Genomic DNA, 27,456 nt, shown 5'->3' on the forward strand with positions numbered 1-27,456 from the left:
TGAACTGGGAGGCAATGAAATACAAAATGAACAAATAAACGACAATATGTGCCTACATATGAATTTACTGGAACGATTAGGAATATTTAATATGATGCACCACAATGTCATGATGTAAAATCATCTGAAGTGGCGTTTTTAACCGTTTATAACATGAACTGTTTGAAGGAAAGAACGGATTCAAGAAAACGAGTCGGACTCGGAACTCCCATCAAAAGCCCCGCCTCAACGATGATCACGTGTACCATGTTCTTCCGGTCTCTGCCTTCTATGATTTCCGCTTACCGTTTACTTCCTTCAGCTGAGTCCTATTCCTGTGGTCCATATTGACGCGTAGTGAAATATTGAGCATTATTGTACGTCGTATATATCGTGTGACAAAGCACGATGCAATACATTAAGCGTCTGTTAGATGTATATATAGCGTTGCAGGCTCTGTTTGCGTTGTCATGGGGGTTTTCTGACACAGAGTCGGGGCCCGTAGCTGGTTCTCAGTCGAATGGAGACCGTTTCAAAATCGAAGGACGAGCCGTCGTTCCTGGAGTGAAACCACAAGACTGGATCTCCACAGCCCGAATCCTGGTGGAGGGGGAGGAATATGTTGGGTTTCTCAAGTGAGTTATAGCGCCAGCAATGCTAACGTCAAAAACGCGATGTAAATATGAATGTGTGTGTGTGTGTGTGTGTGTGTGTGTGTGTGTGTGTGTTGCTCGGTTTACAGCAGCGTGTCTCAAAAATGACAATGATAATCTCAATTATAATGATCTTGTTGGAAGCATTCTGTTTTATAAATCCGTCTTGCTAATGTGTTATTGTGAAATATAATATGCTGGTTATATGTAATGTCATTTAGATGTAACCAGCATATTATATTTCAAAACATTCCTTTATTAAATGAGGTTTTGCCAAGGATGACACAATTAACCACATCAATTTGCCTTATAGGACTGATGGGAGCTTTGCTGTCAACGATGTGCCCTCTGGCTCATACGTGGTTGAAATTGTATCACCATCTTTCAGATTTGATCCTGTTCGGGTGGACATTACCTCCAAAGGGAAAATGAGGTAGCTAACATTCTGAATTCTTCTACCTTCTAACATGTGTACTCACAAACACCTCAGTTAATATCAAGATGTTGCTGAACCACAGGGCACGCTTGGTGAATTACATCAAAACCTCTGAAGTTCTCCGACAGCCATACCCTCTTCAGCTCAGATCCGGCGGTCCACACACATACTTCATGAAGCGGGAAACCTGGGGGTGGACTGATTTTCTGATGAACCCAATGGTATGATCATATGATTTCTGTGTGTTCATTATTATTTTATTTTTTATCAGATACATTTGGTTGTCCTTTTTGTGATTTAAATGGAAATTAATCACAGTCTGTGTTTACTTATTCTTTAACTATGTAAGTCTCCTCTATATGCATGAACTAACAATAAGCAATATATTCTTACAGCATTTATTACTGTTCGTTAATAAAAATGTTCATGTTACTTCACAGTGCATTAACTAATGTTAACAGATTGAACATTTGATCTTAAAAATGTAGTTGTAAATGGTGAGATTAAGAATGAACAATACTTCTATAGCATTTATACATGTTAGTTCATGTTAGTTTATTTGTATCATTTAACTAATGAAACCTTATTGTAAAGCGTTACCAGAGTGTTACAAATGCACATTTTCAGGGCCATTTATAATAGTATGAATTATCTATGATGTAATATGTGACTTTACTCTTAAAATGTTTTTGTTGTCCTTAGGTCATGATGATGGTCCTTCCTTTATTAATCATTGTCCTGCTCCCAAAGGTGGTAAATACTAATGATCCTGAGATGAGAAAGGTAATACAAAACATGTTAAATAGACATCCTCATCCACTGTATATTTCTTTATTCATACAATTCTGTCGTCGTCTTTTTTTTCTGCAGGAAATGGAGCAATCTATGAATATGTTGAACCCTAACCCTGAATTGCCAGATGTTTCTGAATTGATGACTAAATTGTTCTCCAAGGGCTCCAGTAAGTCTGGCGGAGGGAACAAAGGCAGCAGAAGTGTTGCTCTGAAGAGGAGGTAGTGCCGTGTGTTTGGGATCATTTTGTCGGTTTTCTTTAACACTGTTTTACTGGTTTTCTTCTCTTTTTTTTTATTTTTATTAAACGAACCGTTTCTTTTTCGACTGAAATGCTTGACAAAACAGGACTGTGTTTGCACTGTGCTACTTTTCCACGCTTAATTGTCTTCTTTAGCGTCATTGTTAATAATCAGATTATTTTAATCATTGTATGATACACTGAAAACTATACATAACATTTAAAAAATGGACCAGTACAGATGGAGCAAGGCATGAATTCATCTTTTTTAATAAATAAAATAGGATGTTTTAACTTTAAAAGTAGAATGAGTGTGAAAGTAAAAAGATTGGTCAAGATTCCTAGAGGAGATTGTTAGACTGAGATATTCAGTTTTGCTGAAACATTTCAATATCTTGTCATGCAATTAACATAGACTATGCTTTCTCTGCTGCTGCATATACGATTCATCACACAGATATGATTCCTTCTCAGAATTGAGGGCAATGCAGTTTCACCTCCGTTACGACTTGAATAAAAGCAAGAATTAAAGATTTAAGTCAAATTGAACATATTGTGGCTGTTTGGCAGTTGAGTGCTTTGGGTTGATGCAATAGCTGCAGTTTTGCTTCACTGATAAAGTCAGATGCAGAAGTCAGTACTCACTGTATGTAGTTGTTTTGCTCAGTTTGTCACAAAGCCTTCTGGGATATTTCAAAAGCACACTTGAGCTTAAGGGTCAAGATAGATGGAAAAAAATCTTTCCATCTTTGCAGTGATGCCTTGTGTGTTTTCAGACCAACCTGAGGAGGTGACATTGACCCAAATTCTGTTTCATAACTACTTGAAATAAAGCTTCTAGGTTATAATATTTACTATATCTTGTTTGGTTTGTACATGACTGTGAATGAAGATGAGAAATGCGTACGATTTAAGCTATGAAGTATAAACTTATTTAAACTGAATGGAAATAAACTTTGGTGGGAAATATCCTTAACGTCTTGCTTATTTGCCTACTTTTCTCAGCATGTTGCTTGCATGGTGAGATGTGTGGAGAATGAGATCAACATTTTTAAGGAACATGTTCATGATAATAAGTGACTGATAAAACGTTGCAAGTACGTCAGACTCTGGGTAGTTGGAAAGCTTTAGTTGGACTAAAAACATTAATGGAAGACTGAACCCCTGCCAAATCAGACTGATGAAATGTTTCAATTAGTTGGGTGAATTTCATCTTAAAACATTTATTTCACAAATTAAATGGCATGTCATCACAACACAAAGAGTAGAGACTTTTTAAACAACATGAATGGGAAAACAGCCAGTTAACATCCATAAATGTCTTCTGTGGTGTATGTTAATGTCCAAGCGAGTTGAGATCTAATTCATGGCACCACAAATATGGATTTGGAAATGTTTAAATTGTGTTTCATTTCACATGATGTAATGTTGGAATCTCTGCCATATCATCCGGAGGAATCTCTGCCATATCATGGATAATACATCCGGAGTGAAGCTACAATCTTTTGTGTGCTATCTCTCTACAGAAGTGACGGTTTGCCAGCTCAGAAATCTGAAGATCCATATTTAACAATGTCTAGTTATGCAAACATAATACAACAACATTGCTTTGCACACTAGATATTTCAATATTTACGTTTCTATGCATGCAGTGTCACTGACATGACCAAGACGTACAATACATAATATTTAAAATCATTCTATCGCAAAAAGTTAACCATGTTTTTGGCGTCTATAATTAAAACGTCACAGTCCATATCTTTATTTATTGTCCTCACCATCCCATCACAATATTAAAAAAAACACACTGCTATGTAAACATGTTAAATGATCTTTAAATAAAAACAGATCGGAAGCTAAAATATTAACAAATCATATTTTCAAACAATAAGGAATATGGTGCTGTATGCACAGCATAAACTAAAATGAATTTAATGTTAGCCATCTCTGTTGTATTTAATGGTTCTGACCAGACCAGTACAGTTTTTCCTCTCCTTTATTTTTCTTCCATTTGCAGAGGAATAACATCCAAAAGGTCTTCTGGAAGGTCTTGTTGCATAGGGCGTAACACATAGGGTTGATGGTGCTGTTGACATAGCAGAGCCAGTAGCCCAGATGCCAGAGGGACATTGGGATGCATTTAGAACAGAAGGTGGAGATGAGCACCATGATGTTGTACGGGGTCCAGGTGAGGATGAAAGCCAGAAGGATGGCACTGAGAGTCTGTGCAGCCTTTTTCTCCTTGATAAGGACCATTCGTTTACGCTTGGTCATCTGGATCTTCAAGTTTGGATCTTCTGGTTTGGTTGAAGCCGATGTGGACGAAGGAGCCTGTGGCTCTGAGGACTGACATTGATCTGTGTTTGTTCTCTCAGTCTCGGTACTACCTTGCAAAACGGTGATGTCACTAAGGATCGGCTTGAACTTGTACGACATGCATTTTTTATTGTTCGTCTGGGAGCATTTTGCAAGATCACTTAGATATTTGCTGTCTTCATAACAGTCCAGCTGTCCATTTTTATTGAGTGTCGATTCTTGGTTCTTGAAAGATTCTCGAGGGGTCGTCTCGGAGACAGACCGCTCGTCATCTTCTGAGGATGTGTAACTGTTCAAGGTGGTGACCTGGTCTGATTTTGTCCACAAGTCATCAGACTGCAATGTTGTCCTAGTTACATAACTCTGGTTGGACGACGACCATGACGCTTGAGTCCCGTCCCTCTTGTTTTTAAAGCTAAAGCATTGTAGTATTGGCTTTCGTGCTTTAGAGTCTTCACGGCTGTCCAGCGATGGGTATCCTTGGAGTTCTGCTAAGTTCTTTGTGCGTTTCTCGGTTTCTTTGTAGATTTTGCAATATAAAATTGTCATGATGGATACCGGGACATAAAAGGCTGCTATGGCTGTACCAAATGTAATTGTGGGTTCTGAGAAAAACTGGATCTCGCATTGGTCGGGAGAAACCGTCCTCTTGCCGACAAAGTACTGCCAGCACAGAATGGGTGGAGCCCACAATATGAACGATATCAACCAGGCCAAGCCAATCATGATGCCTGCACGTTTCGGGGTCCGTTTAGCCCTGTAGGTAAGTGGTCTTGTAATGGAGAAATATCTGTCAAAGCTGATGACCAGCAAGTTCATCACCGATGCATTACTTGCAACATAGTCAAGGGCCAGCCACAGATCACATGCTATATTCCCTAAAGACCAGTATCCCATGAGAATGTAGGATGTGTACAGGTTCATGGAGAACACGCCAATAATGAGGTCTGCAAAAGCTAAACTGAGTAAGTAGTAGTTGTTAACAGTCTTAAGTTGGCTGTTGACCTTGAAGGAGAGCATCACCAGAACGTTCCCCACTATTGTGATGAGACTCACAACAGCTGACACTGTTGCAATGGTTATGACCTCCAACAGACTGTATGGGGCTGGCAGGACAGCAGAGACATTTCCACTTGCTGTTAAATTTTGGATATCCATGTCCATTGCTGACAGGTTAGTAAATGCTGGATAAAAGCTGCACTGTATTCTTCATGCTCACTTGGCAAAGGATCATCTGAAAACAGAGCACAAAGAGACTTAAGAAAATTTAAACATAAAAATAGTGTACTTTTCTAAGACATTACAGGCAAAGCATTGTTTTTTCATGCACATTTCTTTCAGACTGGTGGAAAGAAAACATCCAAAATGCACATTCAAGAGTTCATTTTATCACACATTATCTTTTTGTGTCTGTTGATTTTAATTATAAATACATAAAGGTTGTTCAGTAGGCATTCCAATAATTTCCCGTTTTATTCTTATGTAGTTTCTCAAGGTTTCAACAAAAAAAAAAATCTATTTAAAAAAGATTCCTATAACCTTTTATTTAGAAAAACATGTTTTTTTCTTTTTTTTCCTCTCTGGCTGTTGACAGTATTGATTTATGGAGTGATTAAAAAATAGACAGAATGAAAAAATGAACCTGGCTTTATCCAATGTTCTGATTTAATATTTTGGAAGTGCATGCAAATGAGAGCATAATTAATTAGATATTGCTTATTTAAATTTGCATATTTAACATAGCATTTCAGAAAACTTGTAATATAAAAATTGTCTTAGGCCCAGTTTCACAGACAGGGCTTAGATTAAGTTAGTATTATGCCTTAGTTCAAAGACATTTAGTTTAAGTAGCTTTTTTTAAACGTGCCTTAGGGGGGAAAATTGTTTTGTTTTATCTTCTTGAGATAAAACAATGACACTGACATATTTTAAGTCACTGTAAATTGCTTTAATTTAAAACAGCTCAAACGTGTATCTTAGTCTGGGACTATAGTTTAAGCCTTGTCTGTGAAACCGGGTGTTAATGTACTATGATTAATCAACTTTGGAAGTATTTTTATTTTTTTCAATCTGACAAGCACATAATAACAGTTATATGCATCGCAATATCTTAAAGATGACTGTAATAACTACCGTTTTACAGTCTATTATATGCAAAGGAATGACAGGACTGCATGGGAGGCGCACCTCACAGATATCACATGCCCTCAAAAGAGCTGGTTTCCCCTCTGGTGGTCCTACTACTTTTGATACTACTGATACTCATACTTTTTCCCCATTTCGACCAGCCTAAAGTTGACAATCTCATATTCATGATTAAGCGGAACTAGTTGAATGAGGGGGAACGTTTCTCCATTTAAGAGGGTTCTTTTTAACTGTAACAACTGTTGTGGTGTTACATGATTACAGTCTCGGTAGTAGTTCTCATTTTCATATTCAGTTATGGAGAGTAACGTTAGACATAGTCGGGGACGCGGTGGTCATTGGAGAAGAGGAGGTGGAGGTAGAGGTGAAGGTGAGGGGGACACTGGCAGTTCGGGAGAGCACAGGGGTCGCGGAAGAGGGGGCCACCATCGTGGAAGAGGCAAACGGGACCATCGTAGAGGAAGAGGGCGCGAATATGGACCTCCCGCAGACTTTAGAGAGTTTCGACGAGTGAGTGTCACCCATACAAAACAAGCTCCATGGCAACCATAGTTTCTGCTGAAATACCAGAGTAACTGTTACTATAATGCCATACAATGACAGTAAGTTAATGATTACTATAAAACTCTGGCTATTTGGTCATAAATATTAAGTATGTGAAAATAAAATAATGTCACAAGCATTAAGAGAGACTGTCACACTGTTTGAATGAGATTAATGGAAAATAATTGTAAACTTAATTTATGGTATTTCTGTAGTAACATTTCTGTACTATAATGTGTTGGCAGTGGTTACTGTACTATTTGTCTTTTACTTTATCAGTACTGTTACATGTTTAACTGTATTACTGCTACCATGTTAATTTTTAAAACAGTTTTTATAGTTTATTAGAAACCAATTTAGAATCAATAAGTATTCACTGTATGTATTGTGTCATGCTTGCTCACTGTCATAATTTTTCTGATTGCTTTTCAGAATCAAGATGACCATGACAACAAAGAAAACTTTGAGGAAGTAGAGGAGCACAACACCTTCTCTCGCCGAAAGCTTGAGCCCAACTGGGACCGTTATGAGGAATCGGAGAAAGAGGACATTAATGAAGATGTACCTACACAAAGAGGCACAGACTATCATGTCCTCCTCACTTCAGCTGGTAAGACATACTGCCCACTTAAATCTGTGTCATATTTCCCCCGTGCCTCTGATACAGCTCATGCAGGGAGGAGATCAAAACTAAAATTTATGTAGAACAACGGTGGTGTTAAACAGCTGTCCTGCCGTGTGCTATTGAGATACTAAAGGTGACGAGAAGGGCAAAACTCTATTTCTGTTGCACGGTTGGATCTGATTGATGGAGGAGGACTCATCTCATGGTGAGCAACAGTTTTTGCCATGTTTACAAATAGCACAGCGAGCAACCATTACCACTCACAGAATTCATGTTATGCTGCCTGAATGAGAAGTTTGGGACTAGTACATATATTTTATACAGCAGGTATGCATTAAATAGATCAAAAATGGCAGTAAAGACATTTGTAATGTTACAAAAGATTTCTATTTCAAATCAATACTGTTATATTGAACTTTTATTTATCCTGTGTCCACAAAAATATTTGGGAGCACAACTGTTTTCAACATTGATATTAATTAGAAATGTTTCTTGAGCTGCAAATCAGCATATTAGAATGATTTCTGAAGGATCATGTGTCATGAAGACGGAAGCAATGATGCTGAAAATTGAAAAGCCTTTGTGAGCATGAGAGACTTCTTTCAAAAACATAAAAGTCTGACCGATTTTTCAGTACTGTATAAGCAAGTTAAAACATGAAGAAAACATGGGAAGGTTTTCAGGGAATGCCTGTAGCCAAAGCAATACACAATTTGATGTGCTGCCCAGTTCCTTTATGTATGTCAGTAAGTGAATGCAGAGATTGTACATTTTGTTCAAGGACAGGTCATACACTGTCTAATTATTCAAAATTAACCATTACAAAGGCATTTGTACCTCAGATTTAACGAGCCTAAATTCCCTGCAAGTGCAGAATGAGTTTCCATTACGCTGTTCTCTTGAGGGAATTTTCTTTGCTCAATTTGCCTCTCATTTCCCTAATCTGCTTCCTAAAAAGCCACATTGATATTCATGAGATATATTTGTGGCATCTAATTTTACGACAGCGAAGTACTGCAGGATTGCACTGCCTCTTGTGGTATTTCAAAAGAAAGACTATTTATCCCTCGTGCATATCTGTGCAAACATACGTACTTGGAAATGTCATTTGTTAGTAACAATCTGTTTCTGTTTGTCATGGCCAAACAGTTAAAGTTGTACTCCAAACTAAATTGGAGCACTTAATCTGTTTTGTTGCTCTCTATTTTTTCCTGTGTTGTTCCCTGCACATTTACGATTAGTCATCAGAGGTTCAAACTCGCTGATCCCTGTGAATGTGGGTGGAATTTGTGTCTGTTCTCCAGAACAAGTATTGTGTCCATGACTTCAGGAATTATGTAGGACAGCTTTACCATCATGATGTGGTTGTACAGCACCACGATAACAACAAAAGAAATAGTTCAGACTGCTTTGATGAAGAATCTTCTTTTCTGTATTTTATATTTTAACAGTGAAAAAAGTCTTTACAAGTTTTGTTTGACTTGGCAAGATATGTAAATATGGTCACACCTCTTGGTCAAATATTGCAATATAATGACTTCAGCTAAGTTATAAATAGAAAAATGGCTGTTCCGGTTTGTTCAGCTCCACATGTCTTTCAAAGTTGCCTGACCTCCCCTGTGATACTCAACTTACTGTCCTTTATCCTATTATGATTCTGCCAGCAGGCCCTGATTAGTGTGTGTGGTGGTAACGGACTGATTACATACCAAATGAGCGTAATTCAGCTATCACCAGGAACACCCTTCAATTACCCTTGAGCTTTCTCACAAATGACCAAAATCATAACTTAATCTGGATTCTTTAATGGGGTTGGTTTGCCTAAAATTTAAATTGTCATCATTTAGTCACCTTCAAAGTTCCTTCAAAGGGTGATAATTTACACATATTACACATTATTACACATATTACATTAAAACAGATGAGTTGTCTTCTTCATGACAGCAGGTGCTTGCACCTGTTTGTCACCCACATGGTCGTTTGTAGTGTTTAATCTATCAGTTTGAGTGAGGAAATCATCATGCAGTTCATAGAAAACTCATTCTGTTTTCTTAACCATTCTTTGACACGGTAACACAGGTGTAGCAACGTTGTGTAATTGAGACAATATTCCACCAGGTTTGATTTGCATTCAGCAGCAAGATTGCTGTAATCTGTTGATTTGCACTGATTATGGTCCCTTGTAGGCTTATCTTTTATGCTTTCACTGTAAAGAAGACTACGTTTGTCAGATAACAATTTGAAAATCTGTTCACCGAAAGGCTTCATGCTGTAGCAAATCTTTGATGCGATCATTTTTGTGCATATTACTCACACAGATGGGTAATTTTAGTTGATTCAGTTGATCAAAGATTAATCTGCCAGAAATTTTCTTTCTTTAAATTTGAATTGCATCATCCAGACCTTGTCACTGTGGCGGTGAACTTGTTGCTAGGGCCAGCATCATAGGACATTGCTCAAGCATTGGGAGTCTTTTGTTGGTCTCAGAATAACCCTGCAACTCACATTGCTTTGAAAATCCACTATGAGGAAGAATGTGGTAATTGCTACCTCGTATTACAAGGTAATAATGATCTCCTTCAGATGATATTGATGCACATTTTCCCTCTTAAGATGCTTTAATATTTAAACATTTTGTAAACACAGCCATATAAGCTTTGCATTGATTTCTAGTTTCGGTAAGGAGTCTGTATTGTCAAAACAATTGTATTTACAGGAAATGTAAAAAACAATAGTGCATGCAAATATAATATGAATGGTGTAATTTACATGACAATAAGGTGACATTTATTAACATTAGTTAATGCACTATTTTTACAGCCTTTATTAGTCACATTACATTAATGTTGAATGTTTCAAACTTTGAGTATTAGTTTATGTAATAAAAAAAAGTAAAATGCTGTAAAAGTATTGCTCATGATTATTTTATGACAGCTAATGCATGAACTAATTTAACATCATTGAAAGCATGTTTATTACACTAAATATACATCATAGCACATATTGATTTATTTGGCAATTTCCAAATTACTGTAGGTAGGAGCTTTCTTTACTGCTTTTTTTTTGGGATGTCCATAACATAACATTAAAAACAATGTCTGTTTTTTTTTTTTTTTTTTTTTTTTGACCCCAAATTGAAACGTCTGTCATTTACTCACCTTCATCTCCAAACCTGTATGACTTTGTTTTATTATGTGGAACATAAAAGCAACACAATTAAACCCTATTGACATTGAACGGGCAAGGTTGTATGCCCATACTAAAATTCTGCTTTTGTCCTCCACAGAAGAAAGACATTTTTGATACAGGTTTGAAACAACATGTGGGTTAGAAAATTAGAAAGACAGAATTTTCATTTTTGGATGAATTGCCCATTTACATTTTAAACATTTTAATTGAAACATAACTAATTCATTAGAATAGTTGTTGAATAAATGTTGACCTAATATTCAGTTACAATATTAATTACTACATTGTCTAATTATCTGTAAAAGATGTATGTATTCAGTACTCACTGTTTTCATATCTCAGCCTTGAACATCCCAAACCTTTTCCTCTATTGTCAACTCTCACCACTCTGGAAGTCGAGTGTCTAGATGTTGCTTCTTCATCCAGTCATGAGCCTGTTCTTAAATTATATAATCCTCAAAGTTGTAGTAAAATGTTCTCCTCTGTTTTTGGATGGTTGTTGGTGCTCAAGGAAGAGTCAAAGTAAAAAGCTCCGTCTCAAGTTGTGCCGACTACGCCAAAGTCCATTGTTAAGCATCTCCTTTTCTCTCAGTGGTGGAGGATGATTGGGAAACGCTGCTGCTGCTGCTATTTCTTTGGATGAATATGTGCTGCTGCCTGTGGATGCTCTGACAGACACAGATGTGAATGGCTGGGAGGAGGTCATTCCCTCTGGGCTGGGATGATCGTCATGATTTGGGGCAGTGAACAACAGGCAGACGCCGAGAATGGGAGGAGGAAGAGGAGAAGAGCAGGGGGCTGAACCGAAGCAGAAATGAGGGGATGAAGGTTAGACCGTTCATGCTCATGCTGGAGACAGAGGGGGTGTGTGAAAGGGTGGTTTGATGCTCACTGAAACATAATGGAGGCATTAATTACTCTCTTTTGACACAGATAGCGTGGCTGCGAGCAAATAAGTGGGTGGAGATGATCGGCTTTCTAGAAATACAGAAGTAAGAGGGTCATTTAATGACTTTTTGTTGTGTCTGTATAGGAGCTACTTCAGCTCAACTCAAAGTAAAATGGTCCTCTAAAATAGTACAACTTATTAAGGTGCCAGGTGAATAGATATTTTTAAAAATGTTTCTCCCATATATTTTGAGGTTATATAGCTGTTTGTCTGATGTTCAACATGAGGTTATCAAAAATCTGTGGTCATTCAAGAGATAAATTGTTTTTGTTCCACTAGCTTCACCAAACAAACATAAAAAAAATAAAGTAAATAATTGTTTTATACAATTTCATCTACCATTGGTTAGCCAAATGAATAGCCTCACCCCAAATTCACATCATTAGTTGAGTCAATGCTACTGCATCACACCGGAAGTGATATATTTAACATTTACAATTTATGTACCTCAGCATTTAGCTGTTCATATATCCTTGACCATTATGAATTTGTTTATTTATTTATTTATTTATACTGATCAAAAGATTTTTGTTTTGAAAGAAATTCTTCTATATGCATTAAATTGATCAAAAATGACATGAACATTTACAGTGTTACAACAGAAGTATATTTCAAATATATGCTGTTCTTTTGAGCTTTTTCTATTCATCACATTCCACAAAAAAATATTAAGCAGCACAACTGTTTTCAACTTTGATAATAATAAGATTATCAGCATATTAGAGTGATTTCTGAAGGATCATGTGACACTGAAGACTAAAGTAATGATGCTGAAAAAAATCAGCTTTGCAACACAGGAATAAATTGCATTTTAAGATATATTAAATTAGAGAACAGTTATTTAAAATTGTAATACAATTGAATCACAATATTACTGTTTTTACTGTAATTTTGATCTAATAAATGCAGTCTTGGTGAGCATAAGGGACTTCGTTTAAAACATGACAAAATCAAACCGACTTTTGAATGGCAGTGTAATTTATTTATTTTTGCACTTACACTATTTTAACATTAGCATTAATGTTCATTTGAAGATGATGCCTCTAATTCTGCTCTCACAGCTGCATGGGTGCAATCAGTTACATCACAGGCCATCAAAGGAAGCCTTGAATGATCAATGAGAAAAAAAAACAGATTCAATGCACACAGTACAAACATAAAGTTGCAATGGTAAGAGTGCAGGACGCTCAGGAAATGAGTGACATCGTGTCCTTGCAAGTTGTGTCTGTGTAAGCGTTGTCTGGTTGGGGATTGAGTACAGATCGACCAATTCAGGGTCATTTCTTTTTACACTTTTTCCTTTTGTCAGCCGTCACCTGGTTTTTTTTACAATGCCACAGTGTGATCACAATCTCACATCTTCATGTCATACAGTCAGGTTGACAGGAAATGGCTTATGTAAGATAGTTCCATGTAGGGCAGGATTTCCAGGCCTCCAAGTTTATTGATCATAATGAGATCATAATGGAGGATATGAGCCGTATCACGTACCCTGGAGGAGGACTAATAATGAAGGGTATAGATATACAGTGACAGCTCCGCTGTGTTCGCCTGCATCTGCGTCTCTGTCCTAGAGTAGTACGTCTCCTCTGGGTCTCAGATGGCTAGCAGACACAACTCAGCCCCACGCGCTACGTACTCGGGTTACACTTGACAGTGAGAGCAGCAAATGAATACTAAATGTTGCCTGAATTTCATGACCTTGTTTAGCTGTTGACTGCACTTCGACCTGTCTGTGTCCCTGCGGAGAAGCAAAGAGATGTTGATTCATTACCAATGACATTGCACCTGTAGGAACCCTTGTCCCCTCCCAACTTGCTGTCCTTTATTTCAGTACCTTGGACCTCCACCTGTGGCCCTGCTGCTGGCAGTTTCACCAGCTGGACCCTCCACAAATGACTGCACCCTGGTGGGACACAGCTCTCTAGATTTCTCTCTTTTTCATATTCTTGGCAGGCAACAACCTATCTTGCACAAAGTCAGCCATTAAATTATTACTACCATAGAACCCTTATTGTTTTTAAGCATGCTGATAAACACATGCTAGATGTGTTTGTTTACATGCACTTTATAAGTTCAGTTTCAGTTGGACTAAAGCAATAATGAAGCTTTTTTTATTGTCTCTAACCCGTCCTGATTTTGTGCATTTGGACTAACAGACCTAGATAATGTGATTGTAGCTCGGCTTCGTCGAATGCAAGTGGAATCAGTGACTATTTTCAATGACAAGGACACATTATATTCATCAATGGTGATTAAAGTCTATTATAATGTTACAAAAGATTTCTATTTCAAATGAATGCTCCTTTTGAACGTTCATTATTTCCTTATCACAGTTCATACAAAAATCTTAAGCAACACGATTGATAATAAAAGGTTTCTTGAGCAAATCAGCATATTAGAATCATTTCTAAAATAAATGACAGTAGAAAACAGTTATTTGAAATTGTAATAATATTACATTATTACTGTATTTTGATCAAATAAATGCAGCCATGGTTAACAGAAACATTCTTAAAAATCTTACCGGCCCCAAACCTTTGAACTGGATTATACTTGCTAAACATGCATTGCCAACTTTGATTAATTGAATATCAATTACGGACTTTGTTTTCTCTGAATCTGAGCCTTGTTGATTTAAGTTAAAATATGCGAAATGGATGTTGATTCCAGCCTGCTAAGTGTAATCGCACAAATCCGGCACAAACTGGTGTTTCTGGAAGAATGCTGGAGCAACCTTCACGTAAATGCTGAGCACCTGTGTTTTTGATCGTGCTCATACTGTGACTGTAGTCCCCTGCTTCAAGCATTGGACAGTAATTATGATGCGGGGGTGTGCGTTTGCACCCACACAGAGTATCAGAATGTCATCTCTGTAATAATGTGTAACAGTAACAACCACTCTGTTAATGACTGCGTGTGCCTCTCTTCACACTCGCTCTCTTCCCTCGCTGCTGTTGTTACCATAACACCTGTGCGATTTGCATGAGGCCGTTCATTATTTTAAAGCCATTTTGACACCTTTATGAATGTTGGGAAGAGCAACAGTGGCCACTTGTTTCTAATCATTTCCATATTAGCCTTCCATATCTTTTTATCTGTCCACCATAACTTACTCCTTGTTTGTTTCCTGTGGCGATTGTTCCCTGTTGTCACATCACTGAAATATGGGAGCTTTTTTCAAACCGTATTTACAGGTTAAAGGTTCAAGTGACACTTTTGCATAAATATGGTTGTGTAATAATGATAGCTTTTGACTATAAATAGCCTGAGTGATCTAATATTTTGTCCCCAATGAATCTGTTTTATAATTCTGCCAGGAAATGGTCCCCTGATTGTCCCTTTAAACTCGTGTATGCCCAGAGATGCATTATTTGGGGCAGTGTTGATATTTGGGGCATGAAGTCCTTTGGTATTTGGTTGGAAGTGGATGTTCTTAATGGGCGCTGTCATTGAAATACCTCTGTAATCAAGATCCCCTGTAGTTAAGAAGTCTATAAGAGATGAAAGCACAGGTGTTATGTATGCCATGTAAATGGTACTCATGTTCACTAGATAGATTTCCGATTCAATGTCCGTCTTGAAATTGATGCAGTCCTAATTAGACCTGGGCAATAAAACTAAAAATGTATACCTAAATATTTTTCAAAATTTTTATGATATTCAATATATAGAGATGTTTTTGCAATTGAGCCTTTCAACATTATTGAGATATTCCCTAATTATATATATTTTATGTCAGCAAAGAAGATATCGCAATAATATTGCTTGCAGTAATAATAATAATAATGTTTCGGTCAGCTCTAGTCCAAATGCATTTTGGTTTTGAATGTTCTATATCAAGTATTTCAGGTCTGAATGTTTATAATTTTAAGTTGTATAAAATAATGAATTTGTTTACTTAATAAAAGTAATTAACATATTGCATAATAAATAAATAATATACAAAATATTTTAAGTAATATAATGCATGTATTAAGTTTTAAAATAGATATTTTTTTCTTGTATAAATGAATTCTGTGATTTCTTTTGTTACTTCTCACAGAAAACCATATTCTGCAGTGTTATATGACATGCTTTTAATCATTTCTATCAAATATCTTCCTCTTAAATACTGACATGCATTTTTAGTAGTTTCTGAAGAGGATCCTCCCTGAGATGTGTTTCCTCTGTGTTCATCATTGGGAAAAGCATCTCCTTTGATCAAGAGTGGCGCATTGAGTGCTTGATTCATCTCTATGGAAATAAATGACTCTTCTAAATGTCTTATTAAGATGAGCCACAGCTGTCTGCTAACCTGATGGTCAGCTCAGCCCATCGTCCCAGCTGCAACACTGGCTCCACTTGTAGAAAGTGAACACGCATGTTGTTATGTAACTTGGTGTAGCTTTCAAGAAGAAAGGAGAATACTGCTGCTCTTGTAGTGTAGGTCAGGTTGTGCCGAGAAAGATGGATTCAGAAAAGGACTCTGGACGACTTCTGGTCTTTCGTTCATTCTGTGGCTCGCATCTAGCATCATTCACTTGAGGTGCACCTCACACCAGAGCCCTGTTCTCAAACACGCTAATGCACCGGACATATGGGGACGTCCATTCACAAATAAATAGGAATTAAATAGATTAATATAGAGCAGTAGGCGTAAACACTGTGTCTGTAACACTGGAAAACTCATCAATCATGAGACTCAATCCTGTGTCTGATAATCTTTCTTTCTTTCTTTCTTTCTTTCTTTCTTTCTTTCTTTCTTTCTTTCTTTCTTTCTTTCTTTCTTTGTCCAATTGAAAAAAATAAATGCCTGTATATAAATATATGCACATATTTAAAGCTTTTTTTGAGTTCAAAAATTATATAATGAGCATCATAAATCCATTTTCCAAACCGTGTTCTTGTTTTATCCTGAATCACTACGGTACACGGCTATTTTAGACTGGCTCGGGTCGTACCACTGCGGAGTAGCCCAGTATCTGCGTGACTCGTCATAGATATAAACAGAGAAATAACTATTATTATTATTAGATTTCTAATACATTAAAGATTTCAAAATAAGAGTTGATTAGTCACTTTCTGCACCGTTGAAACCACATGAAGAGATTCACAGCTATAGTTCCAGTCATTTCAATTGTGATTTAAAGCTACACTGTGTAGGATTTTCTCCCATCTAGCGGTGAAATTGTTTATGACTACCAACTGAATATTACTTTCTAGCCCCTCCCATTCCGAGGGCGTTTCTAGCCCCCTCGCATTCGTCACGGTGCCACTGAGTGTAAAAACGCGAAAGGCGAAGCTTGAATTTCCAGTTATGTCCCTCTTTGGCTAATGTAGTTTCAAGATGGAGGCGCAACATGGCTGCCGCCATTCGAGCGACTCGCTCGTATGTATTCTAAATGGCAGATTCTACGCTTACGAGAATACTTGATTAGTTGGTAGAAGTAATTACACATTAATGAGCACATATCATTCTGAAAGAACACAGTGTTTTTTGCTAAGAATCAACTTAAAAAATTACACAGTGCAGCTTTAACTGAATAGATGTGTTTTATTCCCCGTTTCTGGTTTAGGAAGCTCAGACCTCTTTATGAACATAATGATTTGAAGGTTACGCAACAGTTCAACTTCAACAGATCAAAACCGAAAGCAGAGCTCAAACTTTTAATGATCTGAAGGAAAACATTTTTATTTTACACATTTGGCCTCTGTCAGATATCCAAGCAGTGTTGCATTTAAAGATGTGTTTTCAAATGAACCAAGTGTCTGAACTGCACAAAAGTCTTTCCTTTCAACTCTAGACACTAATAGGAAACTCTTGGTGTTCTCCATGGCAGCTATCCTGAAGCGTATATTAAATAACCGTCTTATTGTTTTGAATGTTCGGCTTGAAATGTTTTAATTGCAATCATCACAGTCTGATTTATTTTGATGGTTCAGTTCGTTACGGAGTTGCTTCGTGGTAATTGGCTTAGCAATGATTTGCTCAAGAGCCGTGACGACAAAGCAAATTAGCAGCTTCTTCCAAAGGGCTGTAGCCTCCCTCCATTAAGTGGCATTTAATGACTAACAGTGGATGGCCTGTGCTCGGTTTAATGGTGCCGTGCTTGTGGGTCCACACAGCGCTTCGTGGTCCTTCTGTCATCAGTGTCTTATTGGGGCCCTTGAAAAAGCAAAGAACACTGGCCAGTTTTGGTTGGCAGGCTGCATGGTGCCACTCTCTGGGAGGAAATGACCTGTGCTTGTAGCGTGGCTTCCTGTGAGCGGGTCAGAGGACGCCAGCCTGCAGAGAGACAACATCTGCCACACTGACATCGTGCCAGCACTGCACAGAGCTGCTACTGACAACTGCTCTTCCTCTCACACCACACATTTCTACCTCATTGAGTTCTTTGCTTATTTGTAGAAATGCACAATATGTCAACTTTTGGTTATTCATTTCATTTGAAAGTCTAAAAACTGTCCAATGGCATTTTTCTAAACTTCTAAATTTCCATTTGGGAAATGGATTAAGAAAAAGATTTAAAATAGTTAATAAATCTAATAAATCACTTGAAAAGTGAAAAGTTATTTATTTTTTATGGAGGCTTGTTTCCATGGTAACACTTCGTAATGCTTCATTAGTTAACTACTCTAGTTAACATGAACTAAGATCGAACAATACTTCTACAGCATTTATTAATCTAAGTTAAAGGTATAGTGGAGGATCTTTCCGAATTTTAGATAAGACCCGCCCTCTCCACTTTTTGAATAAGTTTGATTGATTCACCAGAATGATTGACAATTAGGAGGACCAATAGTTTAGGTGATCCACCCGGAAGTAAAAAATCCTCCATTATACCTTTAATGTACATTTCAACATTATGCATTATTCAAATCTAAAGTTGTTTTTTAACATTAGTTAATGCACTGTGAACTAACAATGACCGACTATTTTTATTAACTAACATTAACAAAGATTAATAAATACTGTAACACATGAACTGCTTATTGTTATTTCATCTTAACACATTAACTAATGTTAATAAATGAGACCTTATTGTAGTGTTACCAAAAAATATCATTTTTCTTTAAATGTAATTGCGACTTTTTATCGAACAATTTGTACAGAATTGCAATATGTAAATTCGCACAATTCGGACTTTATGTGTAGTTCTGAATATCAGCATTATTATGTGTGCGATATTGCTCAATTATATTATTCATCAGCCATAACAAAAAAATGTGGCATCTGGTTTCAGCCAACATATTCTATATTTTTGTGTCCCTAGTAAACCAATTATTCTTGCACTGTTTCACTTGTACAGTGTCTTTACCATAATTACTGCAACACAGCAGTACGCATGTCACGTGCAGCTGGTTTGTTATATTGGCCAACCACACACACATTCGCTGTGATAATGCTTCGCTGACCCTCACCACACATGCTGACAGGACTTTTGCTCATTGTTATGGCAGCAGTTTCCATGGCGCTGTCACTGCCAGTGAAGGAAACGTGATGTCTTCTCCTGTCCACAGCTCCTCATTCTCTCATAACAGCGACATCAGCCACTGCGTACTTGGCATTCTGCTCCACGTTACGAGGAATCTGGGTTCTGAGTCACTGGACTGGTGTATATAGACAATTTTACATCTTTAGGTTCTTCTTTATCAGTTTAATGTAGGCTACTTTACATGGAGCCTTTAGTGGCAGAATGCTCGCTTTTGAAGAAGGATCCCTCTACTTGACCTCGAGACCCTGCGCTGTATCATCCCTGTCAGTTTGGCCAACTGCAGTTGGCAAGTGTGTCTTTAGTGAAAAGCGTGTTTCTGAGGCGGGACGCCTGCTATTCTGCCTCACCCTGGCTGGACAGCTGTGTGTGACAGACCCACGGCTTCTTTCTTCAGCTGTCCCAACTTGCTGCCGCCTCACATTTCACGCTGCTTGTGTCAAGGTGAAAATGACTTCAAAAGATGACACGCGTTCAGCTGCTGCTGTGATGGTGTGCAGTGAACTGAGCTGTTTTTTCTTGGCCCGTGTCATTATGTCCATTTGGAATTGAAAACAAAGGTGGAAGACATGATTAATAATTGCCTTGTAACAGCAATATAGGGTCTGGAAGGTGAGCTGTAGTACAGCAGTTATTGTTGACGATAGTTCATCAAAATAAATATTACAACAAAATACAGATATTATATGGAAAAACTTTAACAAAATAACTAAAAGGTAACTAAAATAAAAAATTTAAGTTTAAGTTTGAGGTTTATGTTGAAATTACTAAAACGGAAATAAAAAATTAAAGCTAAATAGAAATGGTAAAAACCAAAAATAAGAAAAATGACAAAAGCACATAACATAATTACTAAACTTAAATTGAAATGAAAACTGAAAATATAAAAATTAGGCCTAATGCTAATTTAGAATACAACAAAAGTAACACTAAAATAACACAACTGTAATATAATTTTAAATGAAATGTGTTAACTGGATCATTTTAATCCTGGTAAATCAACACAGAATGGGCAAAATAATCCCAGTACTATTGTTTGTAATAATATTTAGTAAGATTCATATAAATGTGCTGTCAAATATTATTAATATTTGATAGTAAATATTATAACACTTTGAGTTTGTTGATCATTTAATAGTGTTATTAGTAATTAAACTTTACACATTGAACTTTACACGTCAATAATTTCACCAAAATAAAGAATTCATTCCAAGCTTCCTGAAAGTGTTGAAACAAAACCAATACATTAGCTGGTGACTCACTTTACATACTCTGGTTGATTTTTTTTAAACAATGTATTGCATGTTTATCTGTTTTAGGAGACTCCTTCACACAGTTCAGGTTCTCTGATGAGAAGGACTGGGACATGGACTCACTGGCAAAAAATCAGGTGCATAATCAGTCATTTCTCAAGTCACTAAATATTAAGATTTGCTTGTATGTTTTTTGAGGATATATCTTCCTATGGTTGATTGTGACTTCTCTAGATTCCAGCTCTTTTTATTGACCTGCCAGCTTTAACTCAGTCACTTCAAGAGCTTCCACTGCACACCAGACTGAACCTGGAGGCTGAGCTTGTTCAGGTAGATCCATTGCTTTTTATGTTGAAATACTTTGAAATGCTACTGCTGAAATATTTAGTGAAAGACTACTCAGCCTGCAGCCATATCACCCTGTAGCCCAAGACTGTAGCCCACTGAAGCTAAGCAGGGCTGAGCCTGGTCAGTACCTGGATGGGAGACTCCTGGGAAAACTAGGTTGCTGCTGGAAGAGGTGTTAGTGAGGCCAGCAGGGGGCGCTCACCCTGTGGTCTGTGTGGGTCCTAACGCCCCAGTATAGTGACGGGGACACTATACTGTCAAAGAACACCGTAATCAGATGAGACTTTAAATCGAGGTCCTAACTCTCTGTGGTCATTTAAAAATCCCAGGATGTCCTTCGGAGAAAAGAGTCGGGGTTTAACCCCGGCATCCTGGCCAAATTTGCCCCTTGGCCTCTGTCCATCATGGCCTCCTAATCATCCCCATACATACTGATTGGCTTCATCTCCGTCTCCTCTCCACCAGTAAGCTGGTGTGTGGTGAGCGTTCTGGCACAATATGGCTGCCGTCTCATCATCCAGGTGGATGCTGCACATTGGTGGTGGTTGAGGAGATTCCTCCTTCCATGTAAAGCGCTTTGAGTACCTATAAATGCTATATAAATGTAACAAATTATTATTATTACTAGTAAAGTATGATGTACTAGAGCTTTAATATGCTTCAGGTGACGACTCCTGTTGAACTGCCGCCCGTGACAGTCCCTCACAGAACCGACTCGACACTGACAGCTCCTCAGGCAGGCCGAGAGTCAGCCCTGGGCATTTCCTGCAGTGTAAAGCCTGTTTCAACCACCACAGCGTCACTCGGGGTCTCCACAGCCGTCCCTGCGGCCACTGATGATGCTGACCAGGAGCTCGACCTTCTCCTCAGCTTGCAGAGACCCGTCACAGAACTTTCTTCAGTTCAATCCCACGCTACAACAGATGATGTGCTGAACACCCCAACACAAGGTATCCAAATCAATTGGTATATCTTGGTTCTTTTTTGTTAAACAGTGTTGGAGGGTACTGTAACTAACTAAAAGTAGTAACTTTCAGAGACAAATTAACTTAAGCGTAGTGTTTGGAAATCAGCTTCATTTTCACAGTTCATGTAAACTTCTCAGTTTAAGCTGAATTTTGCCAAATTATTTTAATCCCAGTGTTTTTTTTGGCGCTGCGTCATATCATTACGCCTGCTGGACTCATGGTACGGCAGCAAAGTTTCTTGATTATTACGCAGGAATGAGAGTAGAGTTCCTAGCCATATCAGCCTAGAAAATCGCAACTTTTCATTTTCCGTCGGTCTTAGTACACGATGTAACTACAGAAGAGTCAAGTTTTAAATAGGAAAAATATCGAAACTCTTTGGTCATTTTTTTGAGAGAGATGCTAATGGTCCTGTCCGATTCAATGATCTATGCTAAGCTATGCTAAAAGTGGTACCACCAGACCCGGAGTTCGGCTGAATGGATTCGAAAACGGTAAAACTCAACTGTTTAACTCTGGGGGAGGTGTAAAATGAGCCTATTTCCAAAAAAAGTGTAGTATCCCTTTAAGTGTTGCAAAAAAATCTATTCCACATATTCAGCTTTCTAATCGAAGTATGGTTTCCACAAAAACTGTTTTCAACATCGATAACTGGAGACTGAAGTGATAGCTGCTGAAAATGCAGCTTTACCATCGCAGGAACAAATTACATTTTAAAATATATTCAAATACAAATCAGTACTGTACTTTTTTACTGTATTTTTGATCAATGAAATGCAGTCTTGCTGAGCCTTCTTTCAAAAACATTTTACCAACCACATTTTTTTTAACATTAGCATATATAACAGAATGAAAATATCCTCTGATACACATATAATCCTTAAATACTCGAGTTTCGATTCTGTTGAACTACTTTGCAAGTTGTAGATTCAAAGTAGCTTCCTGAACATGGTGTAAAAACATGATTTTATCACCTCAACAGAGGATTCAGAGGAAGAAGAGAGAGAAAATCAAACGGTTGTTATGAAAGAGACCAAGCCAGAAGTGGAGAGTGAACCTGAACCCACGAGGCAGGAAGTGACAGAGGAGGATCTGGAGGACTGGTTGGACAGCATGATCTCCTGACCTGAGAGAAGCACTTTCTCCCTTGCTGACTGACACGGCTGTGGATCAAATCAGCACATGCTGACAGCGTTACTTCTGTGTGGACGTGTACATCATACTCAGACACTTCACGGAGTCTTATAATAGCCAAGACTAATTCAGTCATGTGGAATATAAAATGCTTCATCAATATATAACTCCTAAAAATGCTGATGTAATGCCATGTAACAGTTTCCTGACTCATCACATTCTCACTCCGATTAAATGCGACTATGGTCAGCTGGGATTTATTGCATTAGCTACTTTATTTTCGTTCCCCCTGCTCAAAACAAATGCAAATCACCAAAGCCACTACATACATACAAATGGCCATACAATAGCAGTTTACAGTATTGACTGTTCAATACATTTGTTAATCATTTTTGTCCTTGAATATAGATTTCCATTGTTTTGCGATCGTACTTCATAAATGATCAGGCAAACACGACTTGAGTTATTTAACCTTAACCAAACATTTTAAAAAAGCAGTGATCATCTTTACTCGTGAACCATCGACTAAAGCTACAAAACTACTAACCCAAGTGAGACCGTCAATGAGGGTCTAAACTAAAATGCAAACTAGCAAATCATACGAGCGGGAACCAAATGTTTGCATAGTCTCTTGTCATAAGGCACTTTGCTGTATGAGAAACATCTAGTGGACTGAAGCAGATGATCTTTATATTTCTCATTCCACCAGTCAGATTACTGTCTTTAAAGGCATTGCACATTCTTCATAGTATTTTGTTGTTGTTTGTTTTGAAATCAAACAGGCATAAATTGTGTTTGGCACTCAGAAGGTATTCTTGTGCATATTTGTGTAGACGTTCATTCAACACATCAAAAAACATATATATGGTAACATCTCATCTCACAACTTCATGTGCATTTGTGAGTTAAGCAAATGAGGCAATTTACCATGTTGGTGTTTTTTTTGTTTTTATCAAACATGGCTTGTGTCTTAATTTGGCAATGTGTGCTACATGTTTTTTTTTGTTTTTTTTCTCAATGTTGGACTTGAGTTCACATTTTTGGCTTGATCACAATGAGTTCTCGGTATGTCGCTGTCATTTCTGGTGGAGAAACGGCTGAGGTTTTTTTGTTTGTATGAATCAGTGAGCAGCATTTGATGAGAGCTAGTTTAGGATGTTGTGTCCAACCTACATAAGATCCTAAAATCCATTTATATTAGGAGCTCACGTAGGTTGAACATGTGATTTCTCTCATATTTGGACTGAGGACAACAGTACGTCCTCTAGCCCAGCAGGTCCTCGTATTGCTTCCGGAAACAGTCTCCAGCAGGGAAGAAATCCCAGCACCTCTCCTGATACATCTTCCAAACGTACGACTCCTGCAGTAAAAAGGATAGAGAAGTAATGTGATGATATAATTTATGAAATATAATATACACTACCGTTCAAATGTATGGGGTTAGTCATTTTTTATTTATTTAAAAACATACTTTTTATTAAACACGATAATAATGTTAAAAAATTGTTTCATTTCAAATAAATGCAGAACTTGGCTATTCTATTAATCAAAAGTCTTTTTTCAACACTGATAATAAGAAATGTTTCTTGAGCAGCAAATCAGCATATTAGAATGATTTCTGAAGGATCATGTGACACTGAAGACTGGAGTAATTATGCTGAAAATGAAGCTTTGCATCATTAGGAATAAATTACAGTTTTAAAATATATTCAAATACAAAAGTTATTTTACTGTTTTACTTTTTTATATATATATAATCGCTAGGACACATTTTTCTATATTTGGGTCACTTTTCACTTTTCCAAAACTCTTCACACAGTTCTTCCAACCAACTTTCAGCTTGGCACAGCAGTTGATTTCACATTCAAAATTCACTAAAACTACCAAAACACGTGTCAAAATGCACAGTCATGTCTCAATTCAATTCATTCTCCCGTAACATCAGCAAACTTTGTCAACAAGAAATTGTAAAAAAAATTACAAAACATGAAATGACATTCATGCTATTACTAAAACTATTAGAATTCACTACAGTATGTTACATGATCCATGTTTAAATTTCAGTACAAAATAATTCCTTTTGTACAGATGGTAATGCAATTGAAATACTAACACCTGTGTAGGTGTTCAGCAACATCTAATTGTTTTGATAGAATATATCAAAATATATTTCAGTTTGGTATTATTATGGAAAAGTAGCAAATTACTGTCTTTTTCAGTTTTGAAACGGAACTAAAGTTTAACAGCTTTGAAAAGAGTACAGTATGTAAACGTGTGCAATGGTTTTGGCCAGTGTTTGTGTCTAAATGAGAAAAGAATAGATGTAATTTGAAAGATGTAGTCGTTGAATGCATTTTGTGCCAAAGCAATGTGAGAAAATCAAGTTTAGGCCATACTGACAGCTGTTGTGATCACTGTGTGAAGAGTTTTGAAGAAGTGCCCAAGTGTTGAGATACGTGTCCTATAAATTGTAATAATATTGCACAATATTACTGTTTTGATACTTTTTACAAAAACAAAAATCTTACCAACCACAAAACCTTTGAACAGTACATGATTTTATAATCAATTAATTTAAATTAGATTAGTAGATTACCTGACCAGTGTATTCAGTCTCATCTTTGTTGATAAGGTACATCAGGAAGAATCTGTTAAATAGGAAGATTTGAATTTTTAGATGTGTTGACTTGATTAGTTTATAAAGGAAGCATTCTAACTATAAAAAGGTTGTCATCAGATGATGTTCATTCATGTTAGTTGAATTACGTCATATAGATGATTTACTCACAAATAGTTGGCCAGATTGTGCTCTTGTAAGGTATGGGTCTCAAAACCATGCGGGATTCTGTCAAAGTAGTCATTCCCGATTCCACAGATGAAGCATTTGGTCTAGACCGAAGACAAAACGTTAAAACGGGAACAAACTGTGCTCTTTTTAGACTTCGCAGGAGGACGTGTGACATCACTCACCTCCATGTCCTCTTTCACCTGCTCCTGCTGGTCTCTCAACTCGCCGAAGGCATCGATGATCAAACCTGGTTTGAAAAATGAAAGCAGTCACTATTATGTTGATGTTCTGAAGATACAAATATTGATTATGATCGGTTGGGCAGTGCTATTTAAGAGCAGTGTTAATACAGAGTTTAATGGAGCATGTAAATCAGTGCATCAGTACCCTGAATGATGGCCAGCAGAATGACGATGACAAAGAAGAAGAAGGTGATGTCAAACAGAATGCGGTAGAGCTCGTAAGGGTCACCGGCCGGGTCCACGATTTCATCACCGATGCCACCGCCAGCCCTCACACCCACGTACATGTGGAACAGGTAGCACTGAGGATTCATGGGATTTGTTTTAGTTATTAATGATCTAGCAAAGCAGCTTGGGCATATACACACACACTTGTGTTTGTTAAGATTTTTTTCACCAAGGCTGCAGTTATTTGATCAAAACTACAGTAAAAACAGTAATATTGTTTATGTGCAAACAGAACTTTTCTATTTGAATATATTTTAAAATGTAATATGTTGAAAAAAGTTTTAGTTTTCTTATTCTGGATTCCTTGATGAATAGACAGTTCAAAAGAACAGCGTTTATTTAAAAGAGGATTATTTTGTAACATTATAAATGTCTTTATTGCAATTAATTTGCAATATTTTACAATTTACAGTCTTTATTTGATCAATTTAATGCATCCTTGCTGAATAAAAGTGTTCATTTCTTAAAAAAAAAAAATAGTACTGGCCAAAAACTTTTGAATGGTAGAGTACAATCTTCGAATATACAAATAAAAATGTAAAAATCAAGCTTTAATATATATAATAAAATAAAATTTAATAGTAGGGAGCCCCTAAAGGGACATAGTGATGGGACAAAGTGATCTCTCACAAATGTTTTGTGTTCCCCTGCAAAATGTTTGCATTTTCCCAAGAAATTCCAAGTTCACTTGCTAAACATCCACTATGTTCCATTAGGGGCTCCATAGAATAGTACTTTTGAGAGAAAAAAAGGATGTTGAAAACAAATCGAGTTAATATCAGAAGCTATATATAATTATATATATATATAAATGATCAATTCCTGACTATAGACTGCATTTCTGCATTAATGTCTGAAATATTTTGTGCAATAACGCATCCAGATCAGACTAAATCCACATTCAAACCCAGGGAACCTTTCAAAACGAAAACATAAACTCACAGTCATCATATCATCACACTTCATGTCAGGTTCGTCCTCATCCTCGCTCTTGTTGTAGAACTTGCGGAAGAAGTTAAAAGCCACTACAGTGTACAGGTAGACCACGACAGCCAGGAGGCCCACGGTCAACACCAGCTGTTCAAATCAAGAAGGTGTTTTCATCAGATTTGAAGTATTTTGGTGGTAAAGCTGTACTGCAGTCACCCCCTG

The 27,456-nt window shown here is 37.2% G+C and overlaps 4 protein-coding genes across 7 annotated transcripts in view; 2 read left to right on the top strand and 2 right to left on the bottom strand.

The window, feature by feature from the left end:
* Positions 1-176: 176 nt before the first annotated feature.
* emc7b (ER membrane protein complex subunit 7b) lies at positions 177-3,072 on the top strand. Its single transcript, XM_084432860.1, has 5 exons — positions 177-614; positions 946-1,065; positions 1,151-1,289; positions 1,771-1,851; positions 1,939-3,072. Exons 1-5 carry the CDS (start codon positions 388-390, stop codon positions 2,083-2,085), a joined length of 714 nt encoding a protein of 237 aa, XP_084288986.1. The 5' UTR covers positions 177-387; the 3' UTR covers positions 2,086-3,072.
* Positions 3,073-4,057: 985 nt separating this feature from the next.
* chrm5b (cholinergic receptor, muscarinic 5b) lies at positions 4,058-5,581 on the bottom strand (the record flags this gene model as incomplete). The annotated part of the gene is made up of 1 exon (XM_084432611.1): positions 4,058-5,581. One exon carries the CDS (start codon positions 5,579-5,581, stop codon positions 4,058-4,060), a length of 1,524 nt encoding a protein of 507 aa, XP_084288737.1.
* Positions 5,582-6,785: 1,204 nt separating this feature from the next.
* aven (apoptosis, caspase activation inhibitor) lies at positions 6,786-24,592 on the top strand. Its single transcript, XM_084431620.1, has 6 exons — positions 6,786-7,072; positions 7,538-7,715; positions 20,663-20,733; positions 20,831-20,926; positions 21,609-21,894; positions 22,895-24,592. Exons 1-6 carry the CDS (start codon positions 6,860-6,862, stop codon positions 23,035-23,037), a joined length of 987 nt encoding a protein of 328 aa, XP_084287746.1. The 5' UTR covers positions 6,786-6,859; the 3' UTR covers positions 23,038-24,592.
* The window catches only part of ryr3 (ryanodine receptor 3), an 87,121-nt gene continuing 82,967 nt past the window's right edge, over positions 23,303-27,456 (bottom strand). For all 4 annotated transcript variants that reach the window (XM_084431615.1, XM_084431616.1, XM_084431614.1 and 1 more), the window contains 6 exons: positions 27,247-27,381; positions 26,222-26,378; positions 26,017-26,081; positions 25,835-25,935; positions 25,643-25,694; positions 23,303-24,406 (listed from right to left, as the gene is read on the bottom strand). In XM_084431615.1, coding sequence (XP_084287741.1) covers positions 24,311-24,406; positions 25,643-25,694; positions 25,835-25,935; positions 26,017-26,081; positions 26,222-26,378; positions 27,247-27,381 — 606 coding nt within the window. In that variant the 3' untranslated portion in view covers positions 23,303-24,310. The remainder of the gene's footprint in view (positions 24,407-25,642; positions 25,695-25,834; positions 25,936-26,016; positions 26,082-26,221; positions 26,379-27,246; positions 27,382-27,456) is intronic.

This window comes from Rutilus rutilus (assembly GCF_951802725.1).
Source record: "Rutilus rutilus genome assembly, chromosome: 15".
NCBI lineage: Eukaryota > Metazoa > Chordata > Actinopteri > Cypriniformes > Leuciscidae > Rutilus > Rutilus rutilus.

What these genes read in the sequence shown, in the direction of transcription:
- aven (XM_084431620.1), top strand. Translation starts at nt 6,860, where the DNA reads ATGGAGAGTAACGTTAGACATAGTCGGGGACGCGGTGGTCATTGGAGA. An exon ending in ACTCACTGGCAAAAAATCAG is followed by an intron (nt 20,734 to 20,830) that starts GTGCATAATCAG and finishes TGACTTCTCTAG; the next exon opens with ATTCCAGCTCTTTTTATTGA. An exon ending in TGGAGGCTGAGCTTGTTCAG is followed by an intron (nt 20,927 to 21,608) that starts GTAGATCCATTG and finishes AATATGCTTCAG; the next exon opens with GTGACGACTCCTGTTGAACT.
- emc7b (XM_084432860.1), top strand. Translation starts at nt 388, where the DNA reads ATGCAATACATTAAGCGTCTGTTAGATGTATATATAGCGTTGCAGGCT. An exon ending in GAATATGTTGGGTTTCTCAA is followed by an intron (nt 615 to 945) that starts GTGAGTTATAGC and finishes TTTGCCTTATAG; the next exon opens with GACTGATGGGAGCTTTGCTG. An exon ending in ACCTCCAAAGGGAAAATGAG is followed by an intron (nt 1,066 to 1,150) that starts GTAGCTAACATT and finishes GCTGAACCACAG; the next exon opens with GGCACGCTTGGTGAATTACA.